Here is an 11,229-nt window from a genome sequence, read left to right on the forward strand (position 1 = left end):
TGCTTCATTTACTAAAAGGGATCCAGCCCTGTGATTTAGGACCGGGCCAACATCCTCACCCGTTGTCAAATAGGATCCTGCTCTGCTGCACTTCCAGTGGTGGAGCCAGGACCCTGGATTTTCAGGTCAGTAAGTTTCATCGTGATCGAAAAGCATTTCTGATAGGTGTGACCACCCACACTCGCTCCCAGTGAGGATCCTGTCATTGATCAATTGGAATACTCAATCTTTCATCCATTTTTATATATAATGTTGAATACTCTGACCGAAAACGCATTGCAGATGAAAATTCATCACATCCAACATCCACAAATATATCTGCACCATTACAGCTTTTCACAATCAGAACATGCACTTTTTAAATGAGCAAAGATGCATCTCAGCTGTGCACCTCATGTTATCAAGTTCGAGGATGGCTCATTTCCTGTAGTTCACAAGTTTCAGCTGAGCGATGTGTTTCCTTTTTATTTTTACCCAAGGATCAGTTCCAAGTCTGTAAATTGACCTCGTCCCGTGGGTCAAATACAAAATGTGGAACTGGAATATTCTGCAGTCAATCTGAAACTGTTCACCTGGGGAAAAACAGCTAATGTACGAATAATCATACCTTGTGATATGTGGATCTCTGCAAAGTCTCAATCGCATTTTAACTTTGTGTCAACCATGGCTGTTTAATTAAAAAACAATTAAGAAAATATCCACTAACTAAAGAATATTCAGGGATGAGAAAAGGTCACTTTGCCCATTGAGCTCATCACTGGTGTTTATTAACTCACTCAACCTAAAATCCCACAGCATCTGGAACTTGTCTAAAGTCTCTGATTTCATTACCCTGCCTGGCACATTATTTGAAATGTTTATCACCTTTTGAGTGAAAGATTTTTTTCTAAAATGTTTCAATGTACTTTTTACTATTTTAAACATATGTTCTCCTATTCAGCCGTCCTGACTGACCTTCCAGCAATATTGTGGGCTTACCTTATTTATGCTATTTGATAGCATATAAGTAGTAGCGAGATCTCCCATTAACCAAAGTGTTGGCTTTATGAGCTGTGATTGTATATTAAAAATAGAATGATAGAATATGCAAATGACTGCTGTCAAATTTTGAAAAATGTCAGCAGATATTATAATAAATGATCAAGATTCTCTTCTGTTGTTAAATATATGAACCTCCTTTTGTATCTTCAGAACTACATACATTGGAAAGAATTACAAGGAATGGGTATGGAGCAAACTCCAATACCCATTGACGTAGTGTTCACTAATATACCACTCGTCCCTGTATAATATAATACAGCCCTGACTGTAATAACAACTGAAGTAACACTCATTCATTTACAACAGCTCCTGATGGAGCATGTAGGGACAATGAGACTCTAACATAGGAAATATACACAGTAAAATGTTCTCTCTATAGCTTGCATGTCTCAATAGAAACGCCCTCATGTGTACAACATTAGTTATCACATTCTCATATTTCATGACACCTGATCCCTATTCTCTCTAATGTTGAAATAAAGGAATATAAAACACCTTGCACGCTTTTAACTATGACCTACATACAATTAGAAACATCAAGTAAATGTAACAGTTCCTGTTCATGTTTCCCATCACTTCTGATTCATGTCAGGTGAAAGCAGGTGAGAAGGAACAATCCATGAGATGAGTGCCTTTATTGCACTGTCAGCAGGCCAGGAGGAGCAGGAGTTCTTCATCCAGACCCCAAGCTCACCAGGCATAATCGGACCCACCCCATCGGCCGACCACTCCCCACTGATGCTGGACTGCCCCTGATGCTGGACCCCATCACACCCCGAATGCTAAACCCCCACATAATGCTGGATCCCCCACCCCGATTGTCTCGAAGGCCAACCCGATTTCTTCCATGGCCCACGATTTATCTCTCCCTCCCTCCCCCCTCTCCAACTCACAGCTCCATTCCCTTCCGACAGGCAGCCAACCTGTCAATCTGGCTGCCTGGTGCACACATACTTACCTTCAATTGAGTTGCGATTACAGTTTGCGATGCACTCACTTGACCTCCGGTTTCCCTGCATGAATATCTAAGGACATGCTGGGTTCCTGGACCCGAGCTAAAATCATGCCCTTGCTCTCCTGGTGCTGAATCTCACGCGAGGATTTCCAGATCAGAAAATCTGATGCAAAGATGATCGTGTGTCTTATGTGGCACTCCCAATCTTCAAGGTATTAAAATGATCCATATATCAATGATCACTAGTCAAGAACAGTTGTCAATAGAATAGAAATTATGATAATTTCTAGTCTATTGGTTACTGACCTTGACTAGTGATCATTGATATAGAGATAAATTAATCACTTGAAGATCGTTTGAAGAAGAAGGCTCACCACCACCTTCTCAGGACGACTAGGGGTGGGCAATAAATGCCAGCCTTCTCGCGATGCCCATATCCTGAGAATGAATCATTTAAAATAAAGACTAGAAATCACCGTCGATCACATCATGCTGTGGACACTTAATGAGCATTTATCAAATTCTTCTGTCTGGCACCAAACTTGCAAGAAAACATCTCTGTACGTGCAATAACACTGAAGATATTTCTATTCCTGAGTTCGAGCTGCTGCATCATCAGGCTGAAAATTCATTGCAAGTGGCAAGTGTAATTTACTTTAGAACTACATTTACATCATTGCAGCTCTTTCGAAACTTGGGACATTAAAGTCTAAAGAGTCACGGCATGATGTTCAGCCAGTGAAAGAGAGAGTTATTTCCTCTAAATCACAAGCTTTAGCTCCATTGTCTGGTCTGGTTTTCTCTAATTATAGTGAGAAAGATCAGTGTTAAAAATGCATTGAGGAGTTCCCCAGTGGGTCAGGTGTAAGACCTGGAACTGGATTATTCTGCAGCTTATCTGAGGCTACTTGCTTGGGAACAACATTAAACAAATTATGTGGCACGATCTTATCAGTGTTTAATTGTCTGTCATTTACGGTTGTGTAAAAACAAAAGGAAGATTTTATCAACAACACTCCATAAGGACTTGACCACATGATCTTTGACATAAAAAAATCGAAAAATTCAATTTCAGAGGGGGCACAAAATGGGCAGTAGCAGATCAGCCATCAATGGAAATTAAATGGAAAGAAACATTCAGCAGGATATGTAACGGGTGACTGACCTGCAACCACCCTTTTCATGCCCTTGCCTCAGTTGAATATTATCCCCATTTTTCTAAAAATTGCAGTTAATTCTTTAAAATGAACACATAATTCACCACCTATAGCAACAGATTATCTGCCTTTTGCCATTGTAAACTATGTACAAGTTATGAATATATTTAACACTGCAGAAGTGAAAGAACCTCTGACTCAGGAGCTTGGAAATTCCCTTCCACAGGAGCTTCCTATGTTTGACAATTTTTACTGCTCGAGATTATGCAAATTGAGAGTAGAGGATCTCAATAAATGGGAGCTCATTGGACCTCTCTTCAACAGAACTTCATTCAGCAGAGAGAGAGTCACTGAGGTGGACAGAAGATCCTTCAGCAGAAATCCATTCAGCAACTCAAAGTCAAAGATGAGCAGAGCAGCTACTGTGACGATTCTCATCCTGTTTCTGTGTGCCATTACTACACAGGGTATGTTGTCCTTTGTAATCTTGTGTTTTATTTCTCATTTCACTGTAATTACATAGAATTATGTAAAATAGTACAATTCTAAAGGGGGTGCAGGAACAGAGAGACCTGGGGGGTATTCAGTAATTTTAAACCCTTTAACCCAGCACCTTATGATGATAAAAGATTTCCTTATAAAAAATATGATAGTCATCTCCAGGTTAATGTAATCAGCATGATTAATTTGGACAGATACCTAATATTTCCTTGTGGACCATATGTTGAAAAGATTAAAATATCTCAACTCTGATACAAAGTGCCAGGATTCTCTCCACCTCAATCGATAATTAAATCTAAGTTAAATGGATCTTTTCACAGGTATTCCAATTCCAGGCACTCAAGGTCGTTGCCTGTGCACTCAGAACAGCTCCAATTTTATCAATCCACGGCTCATCCGGAGTTTGAAATATATTCCCAAAGGATCCCACTGTGAGACACCAGAGATAATGTGAGTAAATGTGTCAGAACATCACCATTAACATTTCTCCTTCGGTGACGTCCATTTAATAAACTGTGCTCTTTATTCAAAATATGTTGGATCAATCACAGTTTGTTTATGAGGCACATTCGAAGGATTTTCTTTTAATACTTTTGCTAATTTCTCACCTTTCAGTGGGAGACATCCAATTTCTGTGGATTAGATTTTAAAGGTTTACCTTCTCTTCACAGTGTTACCAAAAGAAATGGGAATAAATTATGTGTGAGTCCTGATGCCGAGTGGGTGAAGATTATCATTAAAGCCAAGAAAGGTTGGTGTTTGGCAGAATTAAGACTTTGCGTATGAATAAAAGCAGATACAGTGAATTGTTTTTTTAAACCATGTTTGCCCCTCTCCTCCTCGGTTGAAGGCGTTGACTCCTCTCTGCTATACATTCCCACAGGCTTTTGATGCCCCTGGTACTTTATTCAAGTGCTCATCATTTATGTGTGAGCCTTGACAGTGAATGTTAGCAAGCTATTCAACCACAGTTGGCATCAGGGCTGAGCCTTACACAAGCCTCACCCAACATCCAAATATGGCACTTCCAGGAGGGGGGGTCACTGGATAGCAATCAGGTGAAGGAATGCTGGGTGATTTTATGCTCTCTCTCCCAACAATGCTGAGACCAATTGTCGTACCTTTAGGACCCAGCTGAGATCAGCCAATTAAGCACAGAACAGGGTCCTTAAGAATAAAATATGTAATATATATCTTCACTTTCATTTCCTTTTCCTGCTGCCTTCCTTCCTTTATGTTACGCTCCACAATTTTTTGTTCTGCTGTTTGAAAACTGTAAACTACTTTTTGCGTCATGTTTTAACTTTTTATTATCCGTTCTATTTTACTCTTTAATGTAATGTGTTCCTGCAGACTCCCATCAGAACGAGGATTTTAAATCCATTTATTTTTTCAAGTTATACAGAAAAGTTGTTTGTGAAAATCTCGACCATCTATTCTCACAGTTTTGTGTCATCCACCGTTGTCAGAACTCAGGATTTTGTTCAGCATTTACTGCCTTTGTATTATTCCGCAAATTTGCTTGATTCAACAGGATGGAAGGAAGAGAAATAATTTTTCTCTCTGGCCCCATGCATCCTGCATGTTAAACCATATTGCAAAATCAATGACTTGGGAATAAAATCATCAGTGTTAGCAATGCTGCTCATCTTGTGTAAAAGTCAGATTAATAATGCTCCATAATTATATTGCTGAAGATATTGTGCACTATATTAAAGTAAATATCTGTAGTTCGTGGTTAAAAGTAACTTTTATTTTATTTCAGGTGCCAGACGACACAACTGAGAAATGAAGCCGCAATGGGATGGACTCGACTCCACACCTGGTTAACCTAAAGTACAATGAACGTTGAAATGAAGGAAGCTTTGTCCAGGGTGTTAATGCTCTGATATCACCTTCTGATAGCTTGTTCAAGTATTTTCCCTTCAGTGTTTTCTGAAAATGATGTCACTGTTCAACCCTGTCACATTGTAAGCCTGGATATTAACTTGGAGCCGGGAAGAGAGTGGGGGGATGCTTATCGGACGGGAAACCTGGAAGTGAAGTTGGCGGGTCGGAATCTGCGATCCCAACTTAGTTGAAGGATAAAAATGTTACTTCTGTATATTGTGCCCAGTTGCCATCCAGATTGACAGGTTGACTGGATGTCAGCCAGGGAGAGATCAGAGTCTTCGGTGTTTGCATGGTGGCGGCGGAGGGGTGCTGTCGGGGAGAGATCGGGATCCTTGGGGGCTTGATGGGGAATGGGGGATGGGAGGAAGGTGAGCAGTCAGCCATTGCTGGGGAGGTAAGAAGTAGGCCATCGCTGGGGAGGTAGGAAGTAGGCCATCGTTGTGGAGGTAAGAAGTAGGCCATCGTTGTGGAGGTAAGAAGTAGGCCATCGTTGTGGAGGTAAGAAGTAGGCCATCGTTGTGGAGGTAAGAAGTAGGCCATCGTTGTGGAGGTAAGAAGTAGGCCATCGTTGTGGAGGTAAGAAGTAGGCCATCGTTGTGGAGGTAAGAAGTAGGCCATCGCTGGGGAGTGGAGCAATCGGTAATTGTGGTGGTCTCGACAATCAGGAGGGGATCTATGTCATTGGGGGGGGTCCAGAACATCAGGGCGGGTCGGCCGATCGTGGGGGTTACGATCGTGTCGGTGAGCTTGTTGGGCCTGGTGGAAACGTTCCTGCTCCTGGTCCACAAGCAGTGCAATAAAGGCACTGACCTCATCATCCAGCCCTTCTCGCCTCCTTTTCACTGGCGAGATGCACGAGCCCCGGGAAAGCATGCTGGAGGCGTAAAATTTAAAGTTAAGTCAAATTCAATTTATAAAGATCTACTAACGTCTCACAGGGACGTTAATTGATTCTAGAAATACCCACCCACCTGAACTAATTAAGGTCCTGACTGCAGTGAGTAGGCTACTCGCACACATCTAAATGCGCCTCCGTTTGTGGAAGCAATTTCTCTGTAGAAATGATTTAGCGTGTAAAATACCGACATTTTCGAAGGTAGTGCTCCTTATTGTATGATATTAACTGGAAGAAACAACATTTTTAAATAGAACTAATCTCTGTGCAGTGAGCAGTAGAAATCTTTGGCACTGAGGGATTTTTCACTGGGTCCAGTTGGCTGGAAGTTGTGTTGAGAATAACACTGATTTATCAGTCAGTAACGTTGCTACAAGTGACTTTTGTTGTGAATTAATCTTTTGAGTATTTTTGTACCTTTATCTTCAAATGTATTCAAGTGATTAAAATAAACATGATTTCATATGAAGAATGTATTGTCACTGTTCTTCAATCACCAGCAAAACAGTCGTGTGTCTCTCCAGTAAATAAATTTAGTGGACTGACTAATAAAGAGAAATCTGTTCAGGATACACTTTAGACAATGATTGGCATCAACGAGGTGGGCAGGTTATTAAAATGGCAGGTGGAGGGAGTTCACACAGGGGCCTACTTTACAATCAAAACTCACGCCCAATTATGTCATTGGTGCCGCAATGCAATTTCAACTCAGGGATTCGGTGGGGACGGTGGGGGGCGCTTCACGGGTCCAAACCAGACAGGCAGGTCATGGCGGTAGTCAGCAGAGTGGCCGGATGAGGCCATGGTAACTATTTTTATTTAACTTTTCTGAGGATTTGTCTGGGTCTCAAGGAGCAGGAGTGCTCCCTCGGGCCCAGCAAGGAGTCATTGGGCCTCCCCTGCCCAGGCTTTCTTTCTCCCTCCCAGCAACAGCACCTGCTCTCAAATACCTTCAGCCATCCCAGCACTAACTTTATGCTGTTCCCTTAGATTCCCGGTGGCTTCAAGCTCCCATTCAAATATCTGCTCCCATCCACCGGCCTTGATGTCAATCCCACTGGTTTTGGGCAGGAGACAATGCTGCACTATTCAAATGGAGCCCAGGAACTAAAATGGTTTGAGCTTCACGCTCATATCTCCATGGGTGTTTCCCTCCTGCCCACACCCCGCCCAGGATGCCCTGATTTAAAATCACCCCCCATAAGTGTTGGTTTCTCCAGAGTGAGCACTTGTCAGACGTTATACTTTTATTGAAGTGAAGTATTGGATAACTGTAACGTAACCAAGTTCTATAAAACTCTTATTACATGTGTGTGGAGACAATGTCAGTTTAGAGATCTTTGTTCATCACCGACAGGATGTTGGTTCCCCCCCATTTAATGTGGCAACAACCAATGAATTGATGGGGTTTAAGATCCAATCTTCCTGGGCCACCGTTGCTAAGGACGCCAAATCAATTCCTGGGACCTTCATTGAGCTGAAGCTTTGTCATTGTTTTTTAGACTTTCTAATTAGATTAGGATTGGTCCCGGTCATGTCACCGGGCAGATCGTTTCCTCTCTGCTGCCTGAATAATGCAGTCATGCGGTGTTAACTGGGATTGCTATTGAATTCTAACCAGGGGAAATATTATGGTGAATCGCCAAGTGGGAGGCAAGCATTCTGCAGACATTGGAGGCACTAATCTCCCTTAGGTGTATGATCCGCCTGAATCCTAAGTGCTAATAACACTCAATTTTCTGGCCTAGACTCATTTGGATAATTATTCACAATTTCAGTGGAAACCCAGGTGGGTCGAGGGATGAAACAACTGGGAGGAGAAGAAAAGTGCATGCAAGTCAAATTGAAAGGGATGGAGGCAATTAAAGAGGAGTGTCACAAGATAGGAGACTAAGGCCCCGAATTTCCTGAAATTTGCACCAAAACAGCAGCAGAAGTGCAGCATAATGCAAATTTTCAGGGCGAAGAATTGAGGAAATTTGTGCCTAAGTGACTTATGCCAGTTTTATGCTACGTATCAGTTACCTTCATCTTTTGAATTGAATCAGCGAAACCTCTACCGATTCCCTCTGCCGTTCATTAAAGCAGCGCAGGACGCCATCTTGGTAAAGGGCGTATTGAACGCTGGCAGTATGCTCCTGGCATTTACCTCCTCCACTTTTCCTCCACTTTTCCCTCCAACATATGGCTGGAGGGCCTCCTGGCCCCCTGTGGATACAGGATGAACCTCCTTCTCTCCATCTCTTGCAACAAGGCCTGCAGTGCATCATCAGAGAACCTTGGTGCACACTCCCTCCCAGATGCAGCCATTCATCAAAGTATCGTAGCACAGATTCAGTTTTGAAACGACTCCCACCACTTCTTGCAGCCACAATGTACCTCCCCTTTAAGAGGTGCAGGCTGCCTTCAAGAAGCGCGAGCAACTCGCGATATCGGGACTCCCTGCTGATGCGTGCAGCCGATCAACAGTGCAATTAGCGCTGGCTGCACGCAGCAGTCATTTAAAACAGCAGGCAGCGTTAATGTAACCTTTTCAGGGGATTATCCAATTTAACCCTCGCCATGCCTAATGTGCATAAATCGTCGTCTGATGGCTTCACATTTTAATTTCGATACATAAAGTGGGGCTTCAATAAAAACATGGAGTAACTTCTGCACTGTCCTCAGGCCCCATTAGTTTAAGTTGATTTCCATTTGGTTTACGCTGGTTTTTACGTTCCTGAGATTATCACAAATTTTTGGCGTACATTTCTATATAGAAGTTGTTAAAACAAATCAAAGCATCTTACAGCACAGAACGATGCCATTCGGCCCATCATGCCTGTGCTGGATCTTTGAAAGAGCTATCCAATTAGTCCCACTCCCCTGCTCTTTCCCCATAGCTTGCAAATGTTTCCTTTTCAAGTATTTATGAAGTATGGTTATCATAAAAGGGACAAGACTACATTGTGTTAAATCAAAACTGGAAAAATAGAACGATGCCCTCTCTTGTGAATATTCTTTTCATTTATTCATTTTTTGTCATTTGCCTATTTATTGCTGAGCCAGGCAAACGTACGATACAAATATACAAACAGGTCAGGGAGCAGCAGAACATGTGATAAAATGTATTGCTTTTATTACATCCATTTCTCTTTCAACAGTAATCGAATGAATAAAATCCGATGCTACTAATGGAGTCTTAAAACAAATTACCAGTGATAAGTAGATGGGAGCAAAGCCAAACATTGACCCAAAGAGTTACTTGGTGTATAAAACAATCTGATTTCTTGGAATTCACACGGGTTCACCAACACAGGCTGCTGTTTGAATGAAGTCTGACTCTGGAACTTCCTTAACCACTGAACAAACCCCAGGGGGAGGAGTCACCACAGTTACACACTCAACATTTTCCAAATCTGGAAACTGAAACTTGAACCAGCTCCAGATATCCCTGAAGCTCTTACGACATCACCAATGTATTAATGGACAGTGACTGTGATCAATAAAGGCACTGACCTCATCATCCAGCCCTTCTCGCCTCCTTTTCACTGGCGAGATCCACGAGCCCCGGGAAAGCATGCTGGAGGCGTAAAATTTAAAGTTAAGTCAAATTCAATTTATAAAGATCTACTAACGTCTCACAGGGACGTTAATTGATTCTAGAAATACCCACCCACCTGAACTAATTGAGGTCCTGACTGCAGTGAGTAGGCTACTCGCACACATCTAAAGGCGCCTCCGTTTGTGGAAGCAATTTCTCTGTAGAAATGATTTAGCGTGTAAAATATCGACATTTTCGAAGGTAGTGCTCCTTATTGTATGATATGAACTGGAAGAAACAACATTTTTAAATAGAACTAATCTCTGTGCAGTGAGCAGTAGAAATCTTTGGCACTGAGGGATTTTTCACTGGGTCCAGTTGGCTGGAAGTTGTGTTGAGTATAACACTGATTTATCAGTCAGTAACGTTGCTACAAGTGACTTTTGTTGTGAATTAATCTTTTGAGTATTTTTGTACCTTTATCTTCAAATGTATTCAAGTGATTAAAATAAACATGATTTCATATGAAGAATGTATTGTCACTGTTCTTCAATCACCAGCAAAACGGTCGTGTGTCTCTCCAGTAAATAAATTTAGTGGACTGACTAATAAAGAGAAATCTGTTCAGGATACACTTTAGACAATGATTGGCATCAACGAGGTGGGCAGGTTATTAAAATGGCAGGTGGAGGGAGTTCACACAGGGGCCTACTTTACAATCAAAACTCACGCCCAATTATGTCATTGGTGCCGCAATGCAATTTCAACTCAGGGATTCGGTGGGGACGGTGGGGGGCGCTTCACGGGTCCAAACCAGACAGGCAGGTCATGGCGGTAGTCAGCAGAGTGGCCGGATGAGGCCATGGTAACTATTTTTATTTAACTTTTCTGAGGATTTGTCTGGGTCTCAAGGAGCAGGAGTGCTCCCTCGGGCCCAGCAAGGAGTCATTGGGCCTCCCCTGCCCAGGCTTTCTTTCTCCCTCCCAGCAACAGCACCTGCTTTCAAATACCTTCAGCCGTCCCAGCACTAACTTTATGCTGGGGGCTGTTCCCTTAGAAAGGATATGTTGGCCTCGGAGGGAGTGCAGTGTAGATTTACTGGAATGATGCCTGGACTCCTGGGGTTAAATTATGAGGAGGGATTACACAAACTCGGGTTGTATTCCCTGGAGTTTAGAAGATTAAGGGGTGATTTGATCAAAGTTTTCAAGATATTGAGAGGAACTGATAGGGTAGATAGAGAGAAATTATTTCTGCTGGTTGA

At 42.3% G+C, this 11,229-nt stretch overlaps 1 protein-coding gene across 1 annotated transcript; it reads left to right on the forward strand.

Annotated features, from left to right (window-relative positions):
- Window positions 1-3,490: 3,490 nt before the first annotated feature.
- LOC137341961 (interleukin-8-like) lies at window positions 3,491-5,847 on the forward strand. The gene is made up of 4 exons (XM_068005547.1): window positions 3,491-3,620; window positions 3,975-4,104; window positions 4,326-4,405; window positions 5,420-5,847. The coding sequence occupies exons 1-4, from the start codon at window positions 3,560-3,562 to the stop codon at window positions 5,437-5,439; spliced, it is 291 nt and encodes a 96-aa protein (XP_067861648.1). The 5' UTR covers window positions 3,491-3,559; the 3' UTR covers window positions 5,440-5,847.
- Window positions 5,848-11,229: the final 5,382 nt, after the last annotated feature.

Source organism: Heptranchias perlo, chromosome 1 (assembly GCF_035084215.1).
Source record: "Heptranchias perlo isolate sHepPer1 chromosome 1, sHepPer1.hap1, whole genome shotgun sequence".
In the NCBI taxonomy this organism is placed as follows: domain Eukaryota; kingdom Metazoa; phylum Chordata; class Chondrichthyes; order Hexanchiformes; family Hexanchidae; genus Heptranchias; species Heptranchias perlo.